Raw genomic sequence first — 27964 nt, 5'->3', positions numbered from 1 at the left:
ACACAATAGTAATAATCTCATCTCCGTCACCATCGTGTGCGACTCTGCGTCACACCAATAAGGGGGAAGTAATGGCAGCTATAGGCAGTAATGGTAACACTATAGTAATAATCTCATCTCCGTCACCATCGTGTGCGGCTCTGCGTCACACCAATAAGGGGGAAGTAATGGCAGCTATAGGCAGTAATGGTAACACTACAGTAATAATCTCATCTCCGTCACCATCGTGTGCGGCTCTGCGTCACACCAATAAGGGGGAAGTAATGGCAGCTATAGGCAGTAATGGTAACACTACAGTAATAATCTCATCTCCGTCACCATCGTGTGCGGCTCTGCGTCACACCAATAAGGGGGAAGTAATGGCAGCTATAGGCAGTAATGGTAACACAATAGTAATAATCTCTCATCTCCGTCACCATCGTGTGCGGCTCTGCGTCACACCAATAAGGGGGAAGTAATGGCAGCTATAGGCAGTAATGGTAACACAATAGTAATAATCTCTCATCTCCGTCACCATCGTGTGCGGCTCTGCGTCACACCAATAAGGGGGAAGTAATGGCAGCTATAGGCAGTAATGGTAACACTATAGTAATAATCTCTCATCTCCGTCACCATCGTGTGCGGCTCTGCGTCACACCAATAAGGGGGAAGTAATGACAGCTATAGGCAGTAATGGTAACACAATAGTAATAATCTCTCATCTCCTTCACCATCGTGTGCGGCTCTGCGTCACACCAATAAGGGGGAAGTAATGGCAGCTATAGGCAGTAATGGTAACACAATAGTAATAATCTCTCATCTCCTTCACCATCGTGTGCGGCTCTGCGTCACACCAATAAGGGGGAAGTAATGGCAGCTATAGGCAGTAATGGTAACACAATAGTAATAATCTCTCATCTCCTTCACCATCGTGTGCGGCTCTGTGTCACACCAATAAGGGGGAAGTAATGGCAGCTATAGGCAGTAATGGTAACACAATAGTAATAATCTCATCTCCGTCACCATCGTGTGCGGCTCTGCGTCACACCAATAAGGGGGAAGTAATGGCAGCTATAGGCAGTAATGGTAACACAATAGTAATAACCTCTCATCTCCGTCACCATCGTGTGCGGCTCTGTGTCACACCAATAAGGGGGAAGTAATGGCAGCTATAGGCAGTAATGGTAACACTACAGTAATAATCTCTCATCTCCTTCACCATCGTGTGCGGCTCTGCGTCACACCAATAAGGGGGAAGTAATGACAGCTATAGGCAGTAATGGTAACACAATAGTAATAATCTCTCATCTCCGTCACCATCGTGTGCGGCTCTGCGTCACACCAATAAGGGGGAAGTAATGGCAGCTATAGGCAGTAATGGTAACACTACAGTAATAATCTCTCATCTCCGTCACCATCGTGTGCGGCTCTGCGTCACACCAATAAGGGGGAAGTAATGGCAGCTATAGGCAGTAATGGTAACACAATAGTAATAACCTCTCATCTCCGTCACCATCGTGTGCGACTCTGCGTCACACCAATAAGGGGGAACTAATGGCAGCTATAGGCAGTAATGGTAACACAATAGTAATAATCTCTCATCTCCTTCACCATCGTGTGCGGCTCTGCGTCACACCAATAAGGGGGAAGTAATGGCAGCTATAGGCAGTAATGGTAACACTATAGTAATAATCTCATCTCCGTCACCATCGTGTGCGGCTCTGCGTCACACCAATAAGGGGGAAGTAATGGCAGCTATAGGCAGTAATGGTAACACAATAGTAATAATCTCTCATCTCCTTCACCATCGTGTGCGGCTCTGCGTCACACCAATAAGGGGGAAGTAATGACAGCTATAGGCAGTAATGGTAACACAATAGTAATAATCTCTCATCTCCTTCACCATCGTGTGCGGCTCTGCGTCACACCAATAAGGAGGAAGTAATGGCAGCTATAGGCAGTAATGGTAACACAATAGTAATAATCTCTCATCTCCTTCACCATCGTGTGCGGCTCTGCGTCACACCAATAAGGGGGAAGTAATGGCAGCTATAGGCAGTAATGGTAACACAATAGTAATAATCTCTCATCTCCGTCACCATCGTGTGCGGCTCTGCGTCACACCAATAAGGGGGAAGTAATGGCAGCTATAGGCAGTAATGGTAACACAATAGTAATAATCTCTCATCTCCGTCACCATCGTGTGCGGCTCTGCGTCACACCAATAAGGGGGAAGTAATGACAGCTATAGGCAGTAATGGTAACACAATAGTAATAATCTCTCATCTCCTTCACCATCGTGTGCGGCTCTGCGTCACACCAATAAGGGGGAAGTAATGGCAGCTATAGGCAGTAATGGTAACACAATAGTAATAATCTCTCATCTCCTTCACCATCGTGTGCGGCTCTGCGTCACACCAATAAGGGGGAAGTAATGGCAGCTATAGGCAGTAATGGTAACACAATAGTAATAATCTCTCATCTCCGTCACCATCGTGTGCGGCTCTGTGTCACACCAATAAGGGGGAAGTAATGGCAGCTATAGGCAGTAATGGTAACACAATAGTAATAATCTCTCATCTCCGTCACCATCGTGTGCGGCTCTGCATCACACCCATAAGGAGGAAGTAATGGCAGCTATAGGCAGTAATGGTAACACAATAGTAATAATCTCTCATCTCCGTCACCATCGTGTGCGGCTCTGCGTCACACCAATAAGGGGGAAGTAATGACAGCTATAGGCAGTAATGGTAACACTATAGTAATAATCTCATCTCCGTCACCATCGTGTGCGGCTCTGCGTCACACCAATAAGGGGGAAGTAATGGCAGCTATAGGCAGTAATGGTAACACAATAGTAATAATCTCATCTCCGTCACCATCGTGTGCGGCTCTGCGTCACACCAATAAGGGGGAAGTAATGGCAGCTATAGGCAGTAATGGTAACACAATAGTAATAATCTCTCATCTCCGTCACCATCGTGTGCGGCTCTGCGTCACACCAATAAGGGGGAAGTAATGGCAGCTATAGGCAGTAATGGTAACACAATAGTAATAATCTCATCTCCGTCACCATCGTGTGCGGCTCTGCGTCACACCAATAAGGGGGAAGTAATGGCAGCTATAGGCAGTAATGCTAACACAATAGTAATAATCTCATCTCCGTCACCATCGTGTACGGCTCTGTGTCACACCAATAAGGGGGAAGTAATGGCAGCTATAGGCAGTAATGGTAACACAATAGTAATAATCTCTCATCTCCGTCACCATCGTGTGCGGCTCTGCATCACACCAATAAGGGGGAAGTAATGGCAGCTATAGGCAGTAATGGTAACACTATAGTAATAATCTCATCTCCGTCACCATAGTGTGCGGCTCTGCGTCACACCAATAAGGAGGAAGTAATGGCAGCTATAGGCAGTAATGGTAACACAATAGTAATAATCTCATCTCCGTCACCATCGTGTGCGGCTCTGCGTCACACCAATAAGGGGGAAGTAATGGCAGCTATAGGCCGTAATGGTAACACAATAGTAATAATCTCATCTCCGTCACCATCGTGTGCGGCTCTGCGTCACACCAATAAGGGGGAAGTAATGGCAGCTATAGGCAGTAATGGTAACACTATAGTAATAATCTCATCTCCGTCACCATCGTGTGCGGCTCTGCGTCACACCAATAAGGGGGAAGTAATGGCAGCTATAGGCAGTAATGGTAACACAATAGTAATAATCTCTCATCTCCGTCACCATCGTGTGCGGCTCTGCGTCACACCAATAAGGGGGAAGTAATGGCAGCTATAGGCAGTAATGGTAACACAATAGTAATAATCTCTCATCTCCGTCACCATCGTGTGCGGCTCTGCGTCACACCAATAAGGGGGAAGTAATGGCAGCTATAGGCAGTAATGGTAACACAATAGTAATAATCTCTCATCTCCGTCACCATCGTGTGCGGCTCTGCGTCACACCAATAAGGGGGAAGTAATGGCAGCTATAGGCAGTAATGGTAACACAATAGTAATAATCTCATCTCCGACACCATCGTGTGCGGCTCTGCGTCACACCAATAAGGGGGAAGTAATGGCAGCTATAGGCAGTAATGGTAACACTATAGTAATAATCTCATCTCCATCACCATCGTGTGCGGCTCTGCGTCACACCAATAAGGAGGAAGTAATGGCAGCTATACGCAGTAATGGTAACACTATAGTAATAATCTCTCATCTCCGTCACCATCGTGTGCGGCTCTGCGTCACACCAATAAGGGGGAAGTAATGGCAGCTATAGGCAGTAATGGTAACACTACAGTAATAATCTCATCTCCGTCACCATCGTGTGCGGCTCTGCGTCACACCAATAAGGGGGAAGTAATGGCAGCTATAGGCAGTAATGGTAACACAATAGTAATAATCTCATCTCCGTCACCATCGTGTGCGGCTCTGCGTCACACCAATAAGGGGGAAGTAATGGCAGCTATAGGCAGTAATGGTAACACAATAGTAATAACCTCTCATCTCCGTCACCATCGTGTGCGGCTCTGTGTCACACCAATAAGGGGGAAGTAATGGCAGCTATAGGCAGTAATGGTAACACAATAGTAATAATCTCATCTCCGTCACCATCGTGTGCGGCTCTGCGTCACACCAATAAGGGGGAAGTAATGGCAGCTATAGGCAGTAATGGTAACACAATAGTAATAACCTCTCATCTCCGTCACCATCGTGTGCGGCTCTGCATCACACCAATAAGGGGGAAGTAATGGCAGCTATAGGCAGTAATGGTAACACTATAGTAATAATCTCATCTCCGTCACCATAGTGTGCGGCTCTGCGTCACACCAATAAGGAGGAAGTAATGGCAGCTATAGGCAGTAATGGTAACACAATAGTAATAATCTCATCTCCGTCACCATCGTGTGCGGCTCTGCGTCACACCAATAAGGGGGAAGTAATGGCAGCTATAGGCCGTAATGGTAACACAATAGTAATAATCTCATCTCAGTCACCATCGTGTGCGGCTCTGCGTCACACCAATAAGGAGGAAGTAATGGCAGCTATAGGCAGTAATGGTAACACTACAGTAATAATCTCATCTCCTTCACCATCGTGTGCGGCTCTGCGTCACACCAATAAGGAGGAAGTAATGACAGCTATAGGCAGTAATGGTAACACAATAGTAATAATCTCATCTCCTTCACCATCGTGTGCGGCTCTGCGTCACACCAATAAGGGGGAAGTAATGGCAGCTATAGGCAGTAATGGTAACACAATAGTAATAATCTCTCATCTCCATCACCATCGTGTGCGGCTCTGCGTCACACCAATAAGGGGGAAGTAATGGCAGCTATAGGCAGTAATGGTAACACTACAGTAATAATCTCATCTCCTTCACCATCGTGTGCGGCTCTGCGTCACACCAATAAGGGGAAGTAATGGCAGCTATAGGCAGTAATGGTAACACAATAGTAATAATCTCATCTCCGTCACCATCGTGTGCGACTCTGCGTCACACCAATAAGGGGGAAGTAATGGCAGCTATAGGCAGTAATGGTAACACTATAGTAATAATCTCATCTCCGTCACCATCGTGTGCGGCTCTGCGTCACACCAATAAGGGGGAAGTAATGGCAGCTATAGGCAGTAATGGTAACACTACAGTAATAATCTCATCTCCGTCACCATCGTGTGCGGCTCTGCGTCACACCAATAAGGGGGAAGTAATGGCAGCTATAGGCAGTAATGGTAACACTACAGTAATAATCTCATCTCCGTCACCATCGTGTGCGGCTCTGCGTCACACCAATAAGGGGGAAGTAATGGCAGCTATAGGCAGTAATGGTAACACAATAGTAATAATCTCTCATCTCCGTCACCATCGTGTGCGGCTCTGCGTCACACCAATAAGGGGGAAGTAATGGCAGCTATAGGCAGTAATGGTAACACAATAGTAATAATCTCTCATCTCCGTCACCATCGTGTGCGGCTCTGCGTCACACCAATAAGGGGGAAGTAATGGCAGCTATAGGCAGTAATGGTAACACTATAGTAATAATCTCTCATCTCCGTCACCATCGTGTGCGGCTCTGCGTCACACCAATAAGGGGGAAGTAATGACAGCTATAGGCAGTAATGGTAACACAATAGTAATAATCTCTCATCTCCTTCACCATCGTGTGCGGCTCTGCGTCACACCAATAAGGGGGAAGTAATGGCAGCTATAGGCAGTAATGGTAACACAATAGTAATAATCTCTCATCTCCTTCACCATCGTGTGCGGCTCTGCGTCACACCAATAAGGGGGAAGTAATGGCAGCTATAGGCAGTAATGGTAACACAATAGTAATAATCTCTCATCTCCTTCACCATCGTGTGCGGCTCTGTGTCACACCAATAAGGGGGAAGTAATGGCAGCTATAGGCAGTAATGGTAACACAATAGTAATAATCTCATCTCCGTCACCATCGTGTGCGGCTCTGCGTCACACCAATAAGGGGGAAGTAATGGCAGCTATAGGCAGTAATGGTAACACAATAGTAATAACCTCTCATCTCCGTCACCATCGTGTGCGGCTCTGTGTCACACCAATAAGGGGGAAGTAATGGCAGCTATAGGCAGTAATGGTAACACTACAGTAATAATCTCTCATCTCCTTCACCATCGTGTGCGGCTCTGCGTCACACCAATAAGGGGGAAGTAATGACAGCTATAGGCAGTAATGGTAACACAATAGTAATAATCTCTCATCTCCGTCACCATCGTGTGCGGCTCTGCGTCACACCAATAAGGGGGAAGTAATGGCAGCTATAGGCAGTAATGGTAACACTACAGTAATAATCTCTCATCTCCGTCACCATCGTGTGCGGCTCTGCGTCACACCAATAAGGGGGAAGTAATGGCAGCTATAGGCAGTAATGGTAACACAATAGTAATAACCTCTCATCTCCGTCACCATCGTGTGCGACTCTGCGTCACACCAATAAGGGGGAACTAATGGCAGCTATAGGCAGTAATGGTAACACAATAGTAATAATCTCTCATCTCCTTCACCATCGTGTGCGGCTCTGCGTCACACCAATAAGGGGGAAGTAATGGCAGCTATAGGCAGTAATGGTAACACTATAGTAATAATCTCATCTCCGTCACCATCGTGTGCGGCTCTGCGTCACACCAATAAGGGGGAAGTAATGGCAGCTATAGGCAGTAATGGTAACACAATAGTAATAATCTCTCATCTCCTTCACCATCGTGTGCGGCTCTGCGTCACACCAATAAGGGGGAAGTAATGACAGCTATAGGCAGTAATGGTAACACAATAGTAATAATCTCTCATCTCCTTCACCATCGTGTGCGGCTCTGCGTCACACCAATAAGGAGGAAGTAATGGCAGCTATAGGCAGTAATGGTAACACAATAGTAATAATCTCTCATCTCCTTCACCATCGTGTGCGGCTCTGCGTCACACCAATAAGGGGGAAGTAATGGCAGCTATAGGCAGTAATGGTAACACAATAGTAATAATCTCTCATCTCCGTCACCATCGTGTGCGGCTCTGCGTCACACCAATAAGGGGGAAGTAATGGCAGCTATAGGCAGTAATGGTAACACAATAGTAATAATCTCTCATCTCCGTCACCATCGTGTGCGGCTCTGCGTCACACCAATAAGGGGGAAGTAATGACAGCTATAGGCAGTAATGGTAACACAATAGTAATAATCTCTCATCTCCTTCACCATCGTGTGCGGCTCTGCGTCACACCAATAAGGGGGAAGTAATGGCAGCTATAGGCAGTAATGGTAACACAATAGTAATAATCTCTCATCTCCTTCACCATCGTGTGCGGCTCTGCGTCACACCAATAAGGGGGAAGTAATGGCAGCTATAGGCAGTAATGGTAACACAATAGTAATAATCTCTCATCTCCGTCACCATCGTGTGCGGCTCTGTGTCACACCAATAAGGGGGAAGTAATGGCAGCTATAGGCAGTAATGGTAACACAATAGTAATAATCTCTCATCTCCGTCACCATCGTGTGCGGCTCTGCATCACACCCATAAGGAGGAAGTAATGGCAGCTATAGGCAGTAATGGTAACACAATAGTAATAATCTCTCATCTCCGTCACCATCGTGTGCGGCTCTGCGTCACACCAATAAGGGGGAAGTAATGACAGCTATAGGCAGTAATGGTAACACTATAGTAATAATCTCATCTCCGTCACCATCGTGTGCGGCTCTGCGTCACACCAATAAGGGGGAAGTAATGGCAGCTATAGGCAGTAATGGTAACACAATAGTAATAATCTCATCTCCGTCACCATCGTGTGCGGCTCTGCGTCACACCAATAAGGGGGAAGTAATGGCAGCTATAGGCAGTAATGGTAACACAATAGTAATAATCTCTCATCTCCGTCACCATCGTGTGCGGCTCTGCGTCACACCAATAAGGGGGAAGTAATGGCAGCTATAGGCAGTAATGGTAACACAATAGTAATAATCTCATCTCCGTCACCATCGTGTGCGGCTCTGCGTCACACCAATAAGGGGGAAGTAATGGCAGCTATAGGCAGTAATGCTAACACAATAGTAATAATCTCATCTCCGTCACCATCGTGTACGGCTCTGTGTCACACCAATAAGGGGGAAGTAATGGCAGCTATAGGCAGTAATGGTAACACAATAGTAATAATCTCTCATCTCCGTCACCATCGTGTGCGGCTCTGCATCACACCCATAAGGAGGAAGTAATGGCAGCTATAGGCAGTAATGGTAACACAATAGTAATAATCTCTCATCTCCGTCACCATCGTGTGCGGCTCTGCGTCACACCAATAAGGGGGAAGTAATGACAGCTATAGGCAGTAATGGTAACACAATAGTAATAATCTCTCATCTCCGTCACCATCGTGTGCGGCTCTGCGTCACACCAATAAGGGGGAAGTAATGGCAGCTATAGGCAGTAATGGTAACACAATAGTAATAATCTCTCATCTCCGTCACCATCGTGTGCGGCTCTGTGTCACACCAATAAGGAGGAAGTAATGACAGCTATAGGCAGTAATGGTAACACTATAGTAATAATCTCATCTCCGTCACCATCGTGTGCGGCTCTGCGTCACACCAATAAGGGGGAAGTAATGGCAGCTATAGGCAGTAATGGTAACACAATAGTAATAATCTCATCTCCGTCACCATCGTGTGCGGCTCTGCGTCACACCAATAAGGGGGAAGTAATGGCAGCTATAGGCAGTAATGGTAACACAATAGTAATAATCTCTCATCTCCGTCACCATCGTGTGCGGCTCTGCGTCACACCAATAAGGGGGAAGTAATGGCAGCTATAGGCAGTAATGGTAACACAATAGTAATAATCTCATCTCCGTCACCATCGTGTGCGGCTCTGCGTCACACCAATAAGGGGGAAGTAATGGCAGCTATAGGCAGTAATGGTAACACAATAGTAATAATCTCATCTCCGTCACCATCGTGTGCGGCTCTGCGTCACACCAATAAGGGGGAAGTAATGGCAGCTATAGGCAGTAATGGTAACACTATAGTAATAATCTCATCTCCGTCACCATCGTGTGCGGCTCTGCGTCACACCAATAAGGGGGAAGTAATGGCAGCTATAGGCAGTAATGGTAACACAATAGTAATAATCTCATCTCCGTCACCATCGTGTGCGGCTCTGCGTCACACCAATAAGGGGGAAGTAATGGCAGCTATAGGCAGTAATGGTAACACAATAGTAATAATCTCTCATCTCCGTCACCATCGTGTGCGGCTCTGCGTCACACCAATAAGGGGGAAGTAATGGCAGCTATAGGCAGTAATGGTAACACTATAGTAATAATCTCATCTACATCACCATTGTGAGCGGCTCTGCGTCACACCAATAAGGGGGAAGTAATGGCAGCTATAGGCAGTAATGGTAACACAATAGTAATAATCTCATCTCCGTCACCATCGTGTGCGGCTCTGCGTCACACCAATAAGGGGGAAGTAATGGCAGCTATAGGCAGTAATGGTAACACAATAGTAATAATCTCATCTCCGTCACCATCGTGTGCGGCTCTGCGTCACACCAATAAGGGGGAAGTAATGGCAGCTATAGGCAGTAATGGTAACACTATAGTAATAATCTCATCTCCGTCACCATCGTGTGCGGCTCTGCGTCACACCAATAAGGGGGAAGTAATGGCAGCTATAGGCAGTAATGGTAACACAATAGTAATAATCTCATCTCCGTCACCATCGTGTGCGGCTCTGCGTCACACCAATAAGGGGGAAGTAATGGCAGCTATAGGCAGTAATGGTAACACAATAGTAATAATCTCTCATCTCCGTCACCATCGTGTGCGGCTCTGCGTCACACCAATAAGGGGGAAGTAATGGCAGCTATAGGCAGTAATGGTAACACTATAGTAATAATCTCATCTACATCACCATTGTGAGCGGCTCTGCGTCACACCAATAAGGGGGAAGTAATGGCAGCTATAGGCAGTAATGGTAACACTATAGTAATAATCTCTCATCTCCGTCACCATCGTGTGTGGCTCTGCGTCACACCAATAAGGGGGAAGTAATGGCAGCTATAGGCAGTAATGGTAACACTATAGTAATAATCTCATCTCCATCACCATCGTGTGCGGCTCTGCGTCACACCAATAAGGAGGAAGTAATGGCAGCTATAGGCAGTAATGGTAACACAATAGTAATAATCTCATCTCCGTCACCATCGTGTGCGGCTCTGCGTCACACCAATAAGGAGGAAGTAATGGCAGCTATAGGCAGTAATGGTAACACAATAGTAATAATCTCATCTCCGTCACCATCGTGTGCGGCTCTGCGTCACACCAATAAGGGGGAAGTAATGGCAGCTATAGGCAGTAATGGTAACACTATAGTAATAATCTCATCTCCGTCACCATCGTGTGCGGCTCTGCGTCACACCAATAAGGGGGAAGTAATGGCAGCTATAGGCAGTAATGGTAACACAATAGTAATAATCTCATCTCCGTCACCATCGTGTGCGGCTCTGCGTCACACCAATAAGGGGGAAGTAATGGCAGCTATAGGCAGTAATGGTAACACAATAGTAATAATCTCTCATCTCCGTCACCATCGTGTGCGGCTCTGCGTCACACCAATAAGGGGGAAGTAATGGCAGCTATAGGCAGTAATGGTAACACTATAGTAATAATCTCATCTACATCACCATTGTGAGCGGCTCTGCGTCACACCAATAAGGGGGAAGTAATGGCAGCTATAGGCAGTAATGGTAACACAATAGTAATAATCTCATCTCCGTCACCATCGTGTGCGGCTCTGCGTCACACCAATAAGGGGGAAGTAATGGCAGCTATAGGCAGTAATGGTAACACAATAGTAATAATCTCATCTCCGTCACCATCGTGTGCGGCTCTGCGTCACACCAATAAGGGGGAAGTAATGGCAGCTATAGGCAGTAATGGTAACACTATAGTAATAATCTCATCTCCGTCACCATCGTGTGCGGCTCTGCGTCACACCAATAAGGGGGAAGTAATGGCAGCTATAGGCAGTAATGGTAACACAATAGTAATAATCTCATCTCCGTCACCATCGTGTGCGGCTCTGCGTCACACCAATAAGGGGGAAGTAATGGCAGCTATAGGCAGTAATGGTAACACAATAGTAATAATCTCTCATCTCCGTCACCATCGTGTGCGGCTCTGCGTCACACCAATAAGGGGGAAGTAATGGCAGCTATAGGCAGTAATGGTAACACTATAGTAATAATCTCATCTACATCACCATTGTGAGCGGCTCTGCGTCACACCAATAAGGGGGAAGTAATGGCAGCTATAGGCAGTAATGGTAACACTATAGTAATAATCTCTCATCTCCGTCACCATCGTGTGTGGCTCTGCGTCACACCAATAAGGGGGAAGTAATGGCAGCTATAGGCAGTAATGGTAACACTATAGTAATAATCTCATCTCCATCACCATCGTGTGCGGCTCTGCGTCACACCAATAAGGAGGAAGTAATGGCAGCTATAGGCAGTAATGGTAACACAATAGTAATAATCTCATCTCCGTCACCATCGTGTGCGGCTCTGCGTCACACCAATAAGGAGGAAGTAATGGCAGCTATAGGCAGTAATGGTAACAGGGGAGAGTAATAAGGAGATAATGGGAACTAGGTTGGGGGGTGTCAGGGTGATGGGGGCACACCTATAGTGATAGAGAGGGAAAAGCCGGGACAGATGACAGCAGCAGGGGCTCTGGCAGTCAGGGGTCTGTGAGGCCCAGGCAGAGAGTGGTTGGAGGGATGGGATCCTGGACAGCCCTGCACCCAATGACAGGAGAGGCTGGCGGGGAGGAGACATGGTGGGGGCAATGGCTGGTGGAGGGCATGTGAGACATGGGGGGTGGGCAGAGGGGGCGTGCAAAACACTTTATGGACACATAGCCCAGCCTAACCTATGAATGCTATAAAGCTCTCGTACATGCCCACCAGATATCTTCCCCCTCACACTGCCCTCTGCCCCTCATGCCCCCAGCACCGTCTCCAACCTTATTCTTTCCCAATGCAGCCTGCAGAACTCTGTGTGTGAACAGTCACATGGTCTGATCACATGGTCTGAAACTGCTTGATGACGTCAGAGAGAACGAGCCAATACCCAGCCAATCACACCCTACTTTCGGGCTGTGCGTTCCACCCTACTTCCTGGATGTGCGTTTCACCCTACTTCCGGGTTGTGCGTTTCACCCTACTTCCGGGTTGTGCGTTCCACACACGGGAAATGGAACTCATCCATTGCTGCAGCTTCCGTCAAGTTTTGGCCGCGAATAAGGCGACGTCTCTTTGTCCGGCAGAAGCAGGTAATTGTGTTCTACTGTACAGGAGGAGCAGCCTGTGGTGTCCTAATATACAGGAGGAGCAGAATGTGGTGTCCTAATATACAGGGGGAGAGGCATGTTGTGTTTTACTATAAAGGGAAGCGGCCTGCAGTGTCCTAGTATACATGGAGAGCTGCCTGGGGTGTTCTAGTATACAGGGGGAGCAGCCTGTGGTGTCCTCCTATACAGGGGGAGCAGGCTGTGGTGTCCTCCTATACAGGGGGAGCAGCCTGTGGTGTCCTCCTATACAGGGGGAGCAGCCTGTGGTGTCCTCCTATACAGGGGGAGCAGGCTGTGGTGTCCTACTATACAGGGGGAGCAGGCTGTGGTGTCCTGTAATAGCAGCAGCTGCAGAGTAATAATAACAGTAATGAGTGGTTGGGGAATAACACATAATAGGTATAACATGTATGTACTGTATATACCAGATGATACATAACAGGAGCTGGGGAAGGATGTGTGAGAAGGACACAGACAGGACATGTAACAAAGGGCAGCACTCCCTGAGCTGAGACTGTCTGTCAGGACGTCTTGTTATCCTGAGCAATAGAGACTCTCTCAGAGACAGCCAGTGGCTGTGACAGTCCCCAGATCCTCAGAGTGTCACTGATTATCCCCCAGGACATGTCTCACCCCACCCTACGCTGCACACACACGGCCGGCAGGCTGGTCACACATGTAACATACATCTGAGGTGCGGTCATTTGTCATTTCATCATATGTGCAGAGTGACTGATGGGATTCTGTATTGTGTAACCCTTTGTGTGTCCCCTGGGCTGTCTGCTGTCCTATCCCTGTGTTATTAACCTCTTCTGTTCCTTTCCCCCTCCACTGTGTTACTGCCACCTCTGTACAGCTGTTACACCCCCTGTTGTGCGCTCTGTATTCCTACGTTACTTCCCCTCTCCCCATATCTGCACCCCTTCTGCTCTCCTGTGTACTCTCCCCTCACACCCCTGTTACCTGTATGACCTCAGTATAGTCACAGATTCTCTCCGTTTCTGGAATAAATGTAAAACAAAAGTAAAAAATTCCCAAATCCCTAATTCATGTGTCTGTAACAGATTCACGTGGAGCAAATTGCACCAAATATGTGTCTGGGAGGAATAAGACCCCCGGCCAGGAGAGGAGCATTGGTGTAACCTTATACAGTACAGCGTTGTGTGATGGCCTCTGAGGAGCCTTATGGGGCTGGGTCACAGGAACCTCTGACAGACACTGACCAGGGCTCTATGGCTGGGGGGAAAGGGGAGACTTACTGGTCACTCAGTGTAACATGTCTGACTGTGTTACATGTGTTCTCTGTGATGTGTATTATATTTATTCCTAGACTGTCCAGCTGTGTGGTTCCAGAGTCTTAAATTACACATTTTGTATTCTCACTGATTCACTGAGGACGGACAAGGACAGGAGTCATAGGACTGGGGAGGTGAGGGGGTCTGAGAGTGTCAAAGTGACTTTACTTATATCTATATAGTAATAATACAGGGACATGACTGGGGAGGTGAGGGGATCTGGGAGTGTCACAGTGACATCACTTATATCTATAGTAATAATACAGGGACAAGACTGGGGAGGTGAGGGGGTCTCTGGGTGTCACAGTGACATCACTTATATCTATAGTAATAATACAGGGCCGTGACTGGGGAGGGGATCTGGGAGTGTCACAGTGACGTCACTTATATCTATAGTAATAATACAGGGACATGACTGGGGAGGTGAGGGGATCTGGGAGTGTCACAGTGACATCACTTATATCTATAGTAATAATACAGGGATATGACTGGTTAGGTGAAGGGATCTGGGAGTGATAGTGATATTTCTCCAATTCACAGGATTACACAGTAGTGAAGAAGACATCCAGTGAGTGTGAGACACCCAGCAGCCATCCTCATGTGTCAGGAGGACTGAGCAGGACCCAGAGCCCCATCACGGTGCCTCCACCTCACTCACTGATACATGAGAGACACAATGACCAGAAGATCCTGGCTCTCACCAACAAGATCATTCAACTGCTGGCTGGAGAGGTAACTGCTGGGAATGGGACATTATACGGTAACACCAAGAGATGTGTCTGGGTGATGACTGGAGAGGTGACTGCTGGGAATGGGACATTATACAGTAACACCAAGAGATGTGTCTGGGTGATGACTGGAGAGGTGACTGCTGGGAATGAGACATTATACAGTAACACCAGGGGATGTGTCTGGGTGATGACTGGAGAGGTGATTGCTGGGAATGGGACATTATACAGTAACACCAGGGGATGTGTCTGGGTGACTGCTGGGAATAGGACATTATACAGTAACACCAGGGGATGTGTCTGGGTGATGACTGGAGAGGTGACTGCTGGGAATGAGACATTATACAGTAACACCAGGGGATGTGTCTGGGTGATGACTGGAGAGGTGACTGCTGGGAATGGGACATTATACAGTAACACCAGGGGATGTGTCTGGGTGATGACTGGAGAGGTGATTGCTGGGAATGGGACATTATACAGTAACACCAGGGGATGTGTCTGGGTGACTGCTGGGAATGGGACATTATACAGTAACACCAGGGGATGTGTCTGGGTGATGACTGGAGAGGTGACTGCTGGGAATGGGACATTATACAGTAACACCATGGGATGTGTCTGGGTGATGACTGTATCATTGTGTGTGTCAGGTTCCTATAACGTGTCAGGATGTCACTGTCTATGTCTCCATGCAGGAGGTGGAGTATATAGAGGAACACAGGGGTCTGTACAAGGACGTGATGATGGAGAATCACCAGCCCCTCACATCACTGGGTAAGAGGATAATGTGATTTATTGTATAGGGGAGAGCATGTATGGGGGCCACCTATATACACACATTACCTGATAATCACATATATACAATGTACTCAGTCACTGTGTGTCTCCTACAGATGGATCCAGTAACAAGAATACCCCAGAGAGATGCCCCCATCCTCTGTATTCACATAATTGTACAGAGGAGAATCACAGGATCCCACAGGGGCATCAGGTAGATCGGATTTAGGGTCTCACCAATATACCAAAGTCAATGTCACTATATGATCTGTAGAGACTCTGTGTGTGTCTAATACATTGATATTCTACTTTTTATTGTCAATGAAATCGAACATAAAAAAAAAAAGAAAATCAACTTCAGGGTCCATAGGCTCCACAGGGAGGCCTTGGGGTATAGGTGATGATGGAGTCATCTGGGCACCACGCAGTTAAATTTTTCTCCCAGGGTGCACTGGGTCTCCCTCCTATACCCCGCCCCCGGGCCAAGGCACCTCTATTTCGTTGGTTGCACCTCTGTTTCCAGGGCTGTACACAGCCTCTGAAGAGTTTTTTATTTTTAATGAAGATGCCGTTCCGTCACCCTGCCGGTGCCAGTACTATTTGGGGGTTTCAGCGGGCCTCCAGGGTCTTGGCTAGCAGGGACCCCGTGAGGATCCCTGGACTGCGCCCGGTCGCTACTGGGAGCAGGTAAGCGGTGGGTCACTGAGAGTGGTGACCTGCTGAGCAGCAGTCTTTTTCCCTAGGGCTAGGGGGACTCCCTGGGGATGACGGTGGGTGGAGCCAGGCACTGAGACCTGCGCTTCCACTAGATCACCAGTGACACGCTTTTTATGTCAGGGCGTGAATCCAGCGTCCCCGTGGTTAATCGCCGGCCAGGGGGGGCAGCCATCCCTGTTGAACAGCCGGCTCCTCCCCGCTGCACAGCGCGCCTTTCCTCTGTGGTCTGGCTGGGCTGAGGTGGCTCTCCTCCGGATCCGCCCCCTCAGAAGTCTCTGGTGGCCATTTTCTCCTGGCTCAGTCGCAGATCTCGCAGGCAGTGCGGAGCTCGGGTCCTCCTACATAACTCTCCTCCAAGTGGTCAGCTTATGTAGCACTATAGCCTACCAGACACTGAGTCTGTGTAGTTGAATAGTAGTGCCATTTGTGGAGGTGTTGTTTATTCTGCATTGTATGTGACTTTATGCTAGCGCAGTCTGTATTTTTTCTTTCCTTCTGTCAACCATTTTATTTTCCCTGTGCTTTTTCTCACTGACTCCTTACAAGTGTTGTCAGGGAGCATATTGAACCTCAGTTTATTTTTCTGTACGGTGGGTCACCTACAGTGTACAAGCTATCTACACCATGTCTGGTAGTGAGGATAACGTGCCAAGTTTGGCTTCTGACCTGCCGTCATGTAAAAAGTGTGCTGCAGGATTAGCTGTGGGAGACATGGTACTTGAGGGGTTATGTTTGAGGTGTTAGGCTCCTCCAGGTCCCTCTACTGTCTCAGCCACCTCACAGGAGCCTCCCTGGGTGTGCTTTGCTCAAGCACTAACGCCCATTGCGGGACGTTTGGCAATCCCTCCTGTGTTTCCCCCGCTGGGGTTCCCCCAGCAGCAGATTGTGCCCTCCCAGAGCCTGCTTCAGCTGGCTGCACCCATACAGGTTGTGTCTGAGCCTCCCTGGGTGAATACATTTTCCACTACGGTGCAGAATCTTATGGATATGCTGCAGGGGGATGCCGTCATCTGTCTACTCAGTATGATGACGATGACATGATGTCTGATGATGGAGAGCTTCCAGATGAACCTGACTCAAGTGCCCTCTGCACGAGAGATGGAGTCAAAAATGTATATTCCAGGTCTGATACGAGCTTTCCGTGCAGCCTTTGTCATAGAGGAGGACGAACCTCAGGCCCCCAAGTCCAGACATTCCTATTTCAAGGACATAAAGGTGACCGCTGCCATATTTCCTTTATCTGATCAGCTGGTAGATCACCTGGAAGTGGTATGGAAATCACCTGGTAAGCGTTACCAGCCGTAAAGACGCCTGGCTTATGCTTATCCTTTTGCTGAGGACTATTTTACTAAATGGGAAACTTTCCCAGCAGTGGATTCTCATGTAACGAGCTTGGTTAAAAGTGTGACTCTACGTATACCATCCATGTCGTCCCTAAAGGATACTATGGATAGGAAGGTGGAGGTTTGTTTGAAATCCATATATTCTCTTTCAGGAGCAGTGTGCAGACCGGCCATGGCTATGTACTGGGTAGCTGGAGTTATGGAGTGCTGGGCAAACTCCCTTGAACGGTCCTTGTCTTCGGATGCTACCAGCGAGCAAGTGAATCTGGTGGGCAACCTCCGAGATTCAGCTACATATATTAACGAGGCTGCTTTGGTTGTCAGCCTCTTGATTGCCAGGATTTCCAATGCGGCAATTGCAGCTTGCCGCTCCCTGTGACTTTGCTCTTGGAGAGTGGATGCAGACTCCAAGAAAGGCTTAAAGTGTTTTACCTTATAACTTTAAGGCAAGATTGTGGATACGTCGGCAGCAGCTAAGTCTGCTTCTCTGCCTTCTGTCCCTGCTCCCTTTGGGTCTTGGACCTCGTCCTTTTGGACCTATCTGGCCCCAGGTAAGCCTAAAACTGACTCCTTTCCTAGGCCGTCAGTCACCAAGAAGACTGCCAAGCCTGATGACAAACCCTCAGCCTGACTGGACGGGCCTCCCCTTGGGGGATCCCAGGGGTGGGAGGCCGACTTCTTCAGTTCACCCAATACTGGTGTTGGACCATCACAGACACCTGGGTAAGAGAAGTGGTCTCTCACGGATACGCCCTCTCCTTCCGCAGAAGACCTCCCCATCAGTTCTTCTGCACAGGCCTTCTGTCAAACAAGGACAAGACCTTAGAAATTCAGAAGGCAGTACAATCCTTGCTTCAGGCAGTTGTCATTGTACTGGTCCCGTTATCCCAGAGGTGGAACGGGTTATTCCAATTTACAACCGAACGGATCCCACCGGCCTATCCTCAATCTCAAGTCCCTGAACAAATTCCTCACGGTACCTCGGTTCAGGATGGAAACCCTACGCTCAATAATACTGGCTATGGAACTGTGACCGGACGCCTTTCGCCTAGGCCGTCCCTGGTCACCGGTTAGCGCTTTTGGACTCCCACTCACCGTCAGTGACCGCCTGTCACTAACTCCGCCCACTGCGCCGTTGGCGTTTAACGATGCTGCCACCACCAAACTCTACCATCGGCGTTTGGAACCGCTTTTTACGTACAGTCAGGCTCCTGCCTCGGAACCTGGAACCGCTTCTGCTGCGTATGCGTTTGACTAACTGCGGACACACCTCCTGTTTGGTGTCAGCTGTTCCCACCTGATCCCTCGCAATGGACCAGGTCTGCATGGTAGCTTGGCAGAGAGCTTGAACTTGGAGACACGGAGCTCTTACCCAGAACAGCAGGAGAACGGAATAGCGTTTTGCGCAATTCTGTTGGTTGCAGGATTGAGGCACAATTGAAGTCAGGCAAGGTGTTTATTGCTCAAAGTCTTAAAAAAGACCCTCCCTTCAGATTGAAGGGGAATATCAGCATACAGGAATCATACAGCAGGTCTCCTCCACACAGAAGTTACAGGGTTGTACACTATTACTAGGCACAAGCCCTTCTTTTATGCCTCTCTAATACACATTACCACAGGGGGTACGCCCGCCCTGTGGTTTCCAACCAATCATCATAAGTGCATGACCTGTGCATGTGCTAGCCACAGGCACGTTTAACAATGTCCCTTATGGCAAGGGGGAGTGGTGACTCCCCTGTGCCTGGGCTCAACCTCTGAGCTGGGCAACGCCCACGGCTCCGCTCCGTCTGGACATAGCCTGGGAAGATAAGGATTTCCCGCCGAAAATGGACTTCCAGGAATCTGCTAAGGGACCAAGCTTGCTACTCTTGCCCGAATCTGAGCTCCAGAGGTGGGCAAGCAGGGTCCCCGGGCACGGTTTCCTGACCATGGAAGGGGAAGCGATTTGAAGCTCCCTAAACCCACTTAGCTGGCTGCATTAGCCAGCTTCCTATGCACCCCCTCATACCACTTCCAGACATGAGGCTGCATAGGAGAACATTTTATTCCCCTAGGGAAGAGGCCTGGGGACCCAGCAGCCCACAGAGAGCTCCGGATCCCCCTGGACCTCCACAGACCACAGGTAAGTGCACTTTTCTTACATTATACATTAAACATATACATTTCATGTTTTTACACATACACCAAAGCCTGTGCCCTGCATCAGGCTGTTACACACTGCAGCACTGTAGCCCAGGACCTGCTGTCCTGGCTCAGTGCTGCACAAATCATTTCAAATGCATTTATATTTATTTATTACACTGCCCAACACTCAGCGCTGGGCTCCCTTAGCCCTGCAGTCCTGGACTGCTGGGGCTCTCTGCTGTATCATGCTCACAGCGCTGGGGGTCCGGGGAGCTGGCTCTCCCTGTCCCCCAGCGTGCAGCCACTTGGCCATGCTGCTGGGGCCCTCGGGAGCTAGGCTCCCGGTCCCCAGTGCACCCTCTAACACTGCACAGGGAGCCGGCTAGCCCGGTCCCCCTGTGCGCCCTATTTTGGCCAGTCACGATGCACTGGGAGCCGGCTTCTCCGGTCTCCCCGTGTGTGGCCTCTCCTCCTGCACTGGGGTATTGGGAGCTAGTGCCCCCGACCCCCAGAGTGCGGCTATGGCGGTTCTCCCCTCGGTGCCATGCACCGAGGGTTAACTGCCAGCCCCGCTGCGTTGTACAGCTGGGGTGCCGGGAGCATCGCTCCTGGTCCCCAGCGATCAGCACCACCTGGGGGAGCCGGCTAGCCCGGTCCCCTCCCCTTGAGCCACTTTGCCCTGCAGTCCGTGATGATCGTATCCCGGCTGCAGTGGCTCCCTGCTGCCCTGGGCGCCAGGAGCTCTGCTCCCAGTCCTCAGCGGTCAGCATCCTGCCCTGCCCTCCACTGCCTGGCCGCACTAAGCAGCCGGCACGGAGGGACCAGCGGCGTCCCTGTGGAGCTGGGACGCCGGCACGCAGAGCGGCTATCTGCTCTCCGTTCTGTGGAGCTGGGGCGCCGGGAGCCAGGCTCCCGGTCCCCAGCGTCGGGTCCTCCTGTCGCAGCCGTCGGAGATGCTCCGTGGCTGCGGCACCAACATAAAACCCAACCCCCGGTGCAGTACGCCGGGGGGTTAAAACGTTGCCTGGCACCTAGCGCCGATAATACAATTAAATGTGGAGCCAAGCGTCCATTGTTACCTTGTTAACATTGTTAACCCCACAGGGGTTAACCCCTTCAGTGCCGCGGCCGCCATTCCCCACGTGAGGCCGGCCTCCGGCCACAGGAACCTGGGGATTTTATGGTGTCACTGGATATTCAGGATCCATACCTGCATATTCCAATTACTTCGGCTCCCCAACGTTTTCTCAGGTTTGTTGTAATGCAGCAACATTTCCAGTTTCGGGCTCTGCCATTTGGCTTTTCTACTGCACCTCGCGTGTTTACCAAGATTATAGTGGTAATGGCAGCCCACCAAAATTGCAAACTGCCTCTGTACGAGTCCAGGACAAGAGACGCCAAGGCTCTCTTGGTAGACGCTCTGTCAGTCAAGTGGACCTTCCAGTTTGCATACCTGGTTCCTACAATCTCCCTTCTTCGAGTACTTCGGAAGTTCAAACAAGAAGGAGCCACTGTTCTGCTGGTGGCTTCAGCGTGGCCCAGACATCACTGGTACTCGGATCTTCAGTCTCTCCATAAACATTCTGTTGCTGTTACCTCAACGTCCGGACCTGTTGTCCCAAGGTCCTTGCCTTTACCTGGACCTGAGTCGTCTGTCTTAGATGGCGTGGCTCTTGAAACATCCCTCCTAAGGTCCAAGGGATTTTCCTGCTCTGTGGTTAACACCATACTCAGAGCATGGAAACCAGCTTCTGACAGGATTTACCACAGGGTGTGGCACACCTACTTTCAATGGTGTCGTCCCAAGGGTTACGATTCCCTGGTGTTTCAGATATACAGAGTTTTGGCTTTCCTGCAGGCAGGTTTGGAACTATGTCTCCGCCTTGCCTCACTGAAGGTGCATGTCTCTGCTCTGTCAGTTTGGTTCCAGTGAAGGATTGCGCCTCTTCCTGATATCCGCACTTTACTACAGGGTGTCCTTCACATTTAGCCTCCCTTTGTCCCTCCTGTGGCACCTTGGGATTTGGCTGTTGTCCTTAGGGCTCTTCATTTGAACCCCTGGACTCAGTGGACCTCAAATGGCTTACAGCTAAGATTGTTTTTCTTCTGACTATTGCTTCTGTCAGAAGAGTGTCAGACTTGGGGGCTCTCTCTTGCCGTTCCCCATTTCTAGTCTTTCACCAGGACAGGACGGTGCTTCGGATTCGCCCTGGGTTTCTTCCTAAGGTGGTTTCTAGTTTCCACATAAATGAGGAAATTATTGTACCGGGCTTTAATTCTCCAGACCTCGCGGCAGGTGAGGCCTCATTGGATGTGGTACGTGCCCTCAGGATTTATGTGGACGTACCAGTTCCCTTCGGAAGCCTGACTCCTTGTTTGTCCTCTATGGATTCCACAAGAAGGGATGGCCAGCCAATAAACAAACTTTGGCTAAATGGCTTTGCTTGACGATCTCTGAAGCTTACACTCATGAGGGCATTCCAGTGCCGCCCTCTGTCACTGCTCATTCTAATCAGTTTGTGGGTCCTTCGTGGGCAGCTCACCGTGGCGCCTCTGCTGTTCAGCTTTGTAAGGCGGCCATGTGGTCTTCTGTCCAGACCTTTCTGAGGTATTATGCATTTGATACCTTTTTGCCTCTCAGGATGCTTCCATTGGGCGGCGGATTCTCCTCTCTGCACAGGAGTGTGCCCAACATTAAAGGGACTGCTTTTGGACATCCCCAAGGTTTCCCTGTGGAGCCTATGGGACCCTGAAGTAGAAAATGAGAGATATGGTAAGAACTTAGCTTTTGTTATCTCTCTTTCTACGAAGTACACAGGGCACCCACCCTGACACACCTGTGCTGGAGATGGACTTCGCTCTGGTCACCAGTTTTCCGTCTCCTGTGTGAGAATGTGATTCCTGAGTGTTCCAGACTTCTCTCTCTTTTATCCTCCGGCCTTTGGCTTGCTACAAAACTGAGGTGCCTCTGGCCCGGGGGCAGGGTATTGGAGGGAGACCCAGTGCATCTTGTGAGAAAAATTTAACTGCTTGGTGCCCGGATGACTCCATCATCACCTATACCCCAAGGTCTCCCTGTGGACCCTATGGAAAGAGAGATAACAAAGGTAAGTACTTACCATGTCTCTCATTTTCTGATTAGGGTGCAGTTCAGACTAATAAACTAGAAAATATAGAGGGAGAAGAAGAGACGTATGTGACTGATATGAAGGCAGAAGATATAGAGGGAGAAGAAGAGACGTATGTGACTGATATGAAGGCAGAAGATATAGAGGGAGAAGAGGAGACGTATGTGACTGATATGAAGGCAGAAGATATAGAAGGAGAAGAAGAGACGTATGTGACTGATATGAAGGCAGAAGATATAGAGGGAGAAGAAGAGACATATGTGACTGATATGAAGGCAGAATATATAGAGGGAGAAGAAGAGACGTATGTGAGGGGTGATCAGCAGTGTAAGGAGGAGAAAATTCCTACAGATATCAGCACAGGTGAGTAATAAACATTTTTTACAGAGAAAGTCACATATTCTCCTTGCTCAGTCACTACAACAGTTTATTATTCTATGTATCCTATTATTATACACCCTCCTATGTCAGTACAAACTAATGGGGTAAATGTATCTGCCCAGTTGGGGAGTCGGGAGCCATCAGCCCCTATTGTACTCCTTCTCTCCCCCTCACATCATGTCACTGTGTGTTACCAGCCTGGAGATCTGACCTGTCTCCTCCCCACACTCTCTAGTGTATCTCACATACTGAAATGGAAATCACTGCAGGATGCAACTAGTATGACCTGTGTGTGATATAATGTATAGACCATGCCTGCACTCTGTTACACATACTGAGATGGAGATATGGAGAGTGTGAGGACACAGCAGGGTGCAGCTAGTATGTCCTGTGTGTGATATAATGTATAGACCATGCCTGCACTCTGTTACACATACTGAGATGGAGATATGGAGAGTGTGAGGACACAGCAGGATACAGCTAGTATGACCTGTGTGTGATATAATGTATAGACCATGCCTGCACTCTGTTACACATACTGAGATGGAGATATGGAGAGTGTGAGGACACAGCAGGGTGCAGCTAGTATGTCCTGTGTGTGATATAATGTATAGACCATGCCTGCACTCTGTTACACATACTGAGATGGAGATATGGAGAGTGTGAGGACACAGCAGGATACAGCTAGTATGACCTGTGTGTGATATAATGTATAGACCATGCCTGCACTCTGTTACACATACTGAGATGGAGATATGGAGAGTGTGAGGACACAGCAGGATACAGCTAGTATGACCTGTGTGTGATATAATGTATAGACCATGCCTGCACTCTGTTACACATACTGAGATGGAGATATGGAGAGTGTGAGGACACAGCAGGGTGCAGCTAGTATGTCCTGTGTGTGATATAATGTATAGACCATGCCTGCACTCTGTTACACATACTGAGATGGAGATATGGAGAGTGTGAGGACACAGCAGGATACAGCTAGTATGACCTGTGTGTGATATAATGTATAGACCATGCCTGCACTCTGTTACACATACTGAGATGGAGAGTGTGACGACACGGCAGGATGCAGCTAGTATGACCTGTGTGTGAGATAATGTATAGAGCGCTTTGCATTCTGTTAGTAGTGACTGTTTTTAGCTCTGTGTGACAACCATTACAGTGTAGCATATAGGAAAGGTATCTGAATTCAGTGCAGGAAATCTCAGGTTTATGCCCAGATGTTGCACCCATCATACACAACATGTCATAAGAGAGAGAATCTGGGGGAAATGTATCAAGCCTTAGAGATAGAGAGTAGAAATTGCCCACAGCAGCCAATCAGCTTCTAGCTATCATTTAAATTACAGTCAGTAAAATGACAAAAGCTGGTTGGTTGCTAAGGGCAACTTCTCCACAAACCTTCTGTAAGGTTTGGTTCATCTCCCCCTTTGTCTTTTTTATTACTTCCCGGCCAGTGTTACTGCTACACCCTAAATCTCCTCATGATAAAACTCACCAAATACATGATGAAGTCATTGGCCGCCATTCAGTATAGTGCGATGTTTCTGAGGGTGCCTGGAGAAATCTGATGAAAGCTCCGGCCGCACGGCTGTTTCACGGCTTAGCGCAGCACTAATAGCCTCACAGCCAGCACTTTAGTCAGAGAATGTCGGTTCTCACAACTAAATAGCCAGGGTAAGTCGTGAGAACTGGCTTTCTCTGACTTAACACCGCGCTGAATTGAATTGCTCTGGGACCTCCCACAATCACGGTCACTGACTGTTTGGAGATGTTGGGGTACAGCCGGGCACGTCTTATTATAGTTACACAGTATTGGGATATTGGGGTACAGCTGGGCACGTCTTATTATAGTTACACAGTATGGTATAGTTCTGCATGGAGGCTAATTCCCATATAATTATTCTGTTCCCAGCAGATGGACCCAACCGCAGGAATAACTCGGGGAGACGTCTCATATTATCTCCAGATTGTGACTTAGACGATAATAACTTCTCACAGGACTCTACAGGAGAAAACCCTATTATCCCCAGTATACATCCAGCATCTCACAGTACAGATATTCCATCTGATCTCTCTAACCATGAGGAATATTCCCCTGATACTCCCAGTAGTATTACACACCGCTCAGATAACACAGGTGATAACCCATTGTCATGTCCTGAGTGTGGGAAAAGTTTTACCAAGCAGATCAGTCTTTCTAAACATCAGAAGAGAGTACACGCAGCTGAGAGGCCTTTTCTGTGTTCTGAGTGTGGGAAAAGTTTTACACTGAAAAAATATCTTACTAGACATATAAAGATTCACACAGGTGAGAGACCATATTCATGTTCTGAGTGTGGGAAATGTTTTCTACGGCAGGGAGCACTTGCTGTACATGAGAGAAGTCACACAGGTGAGAGGCCATTTCCATGTTCTGAGTGTGGGAAATGTTTTACAGTGAGAGGTTCTCTTACTAGTCATACAAAGATTCACACAGGTGAGAGACCATATTCATGTTCTGAGTGTGGGAAATGTTTTCTACGGCAGGGAGCACTTGTTGTACATGAGAGAGGTCACACAGGTGAGAGGCCATTTCCATGTTCCGATTGTGGAAAATGTTTTACACAGAAATCAGATCTTGTTCCACATCAGAGACGTCACAAAGGTGAGAAACCATTTTCATGTTCTGAATGTGGGAATTGTTTTACACACAAATCAGCTCTTGTTAAACATCTGCGAAGTCACACAGGTGAGAAACAATTTCCATGTTCTGAGTGTGTGAAATGTTTTACACTGAAATCAGATCTAGTTGTACATCAGAGAAGTCACACAGGTGAGAAACCATTTCCATGTTCTAAGTGTGGGAAATGTTTTACACGCAAATCACATCTTGTTACACATCAGAGAATTCACACAGGTGAGAAACCATTTTCATGCTCCGAATGTAGAAAATGTTTCACAGAGAAATCAGATCTTGTTAAACATCAGAGATATCACACAGGTGAGAAACCATTTTCATGCTCCGAATGTAGAAAATGTTTCACAGAGAAATCATATCTTGTTAAACATCAGAGATATCACACAGGTGAGAAACCATTTTCATGTTCCGATTGTGGAAAATGTTTTACACAGAAATCAGATCTAGTTACACATCAGAGAACTCACACAGGTGAGAGACCATTTTCATGTCCTGAGTGTGGTAAATGTTTTACACACAAATCAACTCTTCTTACACATCAGAGAAGTCACACAGGTGAGAAACCATTTCCATGTTCTGAGTGTGTTAAATGTTTTAAATCAAAATCTGATCTTGTTACACATCAGAGAAGTCACACAGGTGAGAAACCATTTCCATGCTTTGAATGTGGGAAATGTTTTACAGTTAAATCATATCTTGTTACACATCAGAGATGTCACACAGGTGAGAAACCATTTCCATGCTCTGAGTGTGGGGAATGTTTTTCAAAGAAATCAGCTCTTTTAAGTCATCAGAGATATCACACAGGAGAAAAACAATGTGTATGAGCGTCTAGAAATATATTGAAACTTCAGCGATATTTTCAGTACTGTAATTTTATTGAAAATTTTCAGAACAAGCATAAATACAAGGTTATCCTAGAATGCTGTCCCTGCTGGATGAAGGGTAAATGACATTTGCATTATCACACTATGGGCCTGATTCCAGCAAAAGAAGCAATTACAGCTGCAGTCTCTTACAGATCGCAGGTACTAATATATGCTAATGCCGAGGCACAGCCACCATAACCACGCCCACTGCTGCCTTCTCATTGTCCAGTGTCGCCCTCCTGTGTAATCATCGGTACCATGGTCGGCACATTAAGCAGTCACACAGCATTTACATCAGGTCTGATCAGCCGCAAACACTGCAGCTCTCCTGACACTCAGAGGTCTCATGCTGCAGCTGCCATCGCTATGGGTAATTTATACATGCCCATGAGATGGCGATCACACGGACACACGCCCATGAGATGGCGATCACACGCCCATGACATGGCGATCACACGGACACACACGCCTGCAGTTTTCTGTCCACCCCCATTACCTCCCCCAATAGCTGTCACCCTGCCACTCCCTATGTGATGTATTCCTCTGTGCGTCCGTAATCACAATGTGATCGCTGTGTATGCGTAGTATGACTTATACGCAGGTGTGATGGCAAACATTCGCTCTATATGCGTAACTATCGTCATTGTGTCCTCTGGTGAATCAGCCCCTGTATACTAATATATTACACTTTATTATATATCCACACGGATGTCACTAACATAGGGCCTAAAAGGTTCCTCATGTAATGGCTTTCAGTTTCCTTATTCTATCAGATCAGAGTTTCCCAAACTCTGCTATTACAGACTGGGTATTAAGGATACAATAGAAAGGATATGTTAATACAACACCTTAGCGCAACTAGGTGAAGCTACCTCTGGTGGAAACACGTGGGTACCTTAAACCCTTATAAAACGTGACGGAAGTACAAAAATGTGTAACCACTAGGTGGCGCTCACACCAGAGAATAAAGGAAAAATCTGTTACGTTCTTTACTGATCCCTCATTAGACCATATGACAGGCAATTTAAATATGTAAAGAGAGAAACACA

General features: G+C 47.8%; 2 protein-coding genes across 2 annotated transcripts in view; one reads left to right on the top strand and one right to left on the bottom strand.

Moving 5' to 3' along the window:
- The window catches only part of LOC148451061 (uncharacterized), a 220026-nt gene extending 207427 nt beyond the window's left edge, over positions 1-12599 (bottom strand). The window contains exon 1 of the mRNA XM_088462311.1: positions 12538-12599. The gene's annotated coding sequence lies outside the window, so the exon portion shown is untranslated. The remainder of the gene's footprint in view (positions 1-12537) is intronic.
- Positions 12361-26921, top strand: LOC148451060 (uncharacterized). Its single transcript, XM_088462310.1, has 7 exons — positions 12361-12378; positions 12628-12846; positions 14700-14891; positions 15580-15658; positions 15778-15875; positions 22988-23336; positions 25285-26921. Exons 1-7 carry the CDS (start codon positions 12361-12363, stop codon positions 26871-26873), a joined length of 2544 nt encoding a protein of 847 aa, XP_088318436.1. The 3' UTR covers positions 26874-26921.
- The last annotated feature ends 1043 nt before the right edge of the window (positions 26922-27964 follow it).

Source organism: Taudactylus pleione, unplaced genomic scaffold, assembly GCF_031769625.1.
Source record: "Taudactylus pleione unplaced genomic scaffold, aTauple2 ptg001186l, whole genome shotgun sequence".
NCBI lineage: Eukaryota > Metazoa > Chordata > Amphibia > Anura > Myobatrachidae > Taudactylus > Taudactylus pleione.
This window is presented reverse-complemented; position numbering and strand designations above follow the sequence as displayed.

What these genes read in the sequence shown, in the direction of transcription:
- LOC148451060 (XM_088462310.1), top strand. An exon ending in TCTTTGTCCGGCAGAAGCAG is followed by an intron (nt 12,847 to 14,699) that starts GTAATTGTGTTC and finishes TCCAATTCACAG; the next exon opens with GATTACACAGTAGTGAAGAA. An exon ending in GGATCCCACAGGGGCATCAG is followed by an intron (nt 15,876 to 22,987) that starts GTAGATCGGATT and finishes TTTTCTGATTAG; the next exon opens with GGTGCAGTTCAGACTAATAA.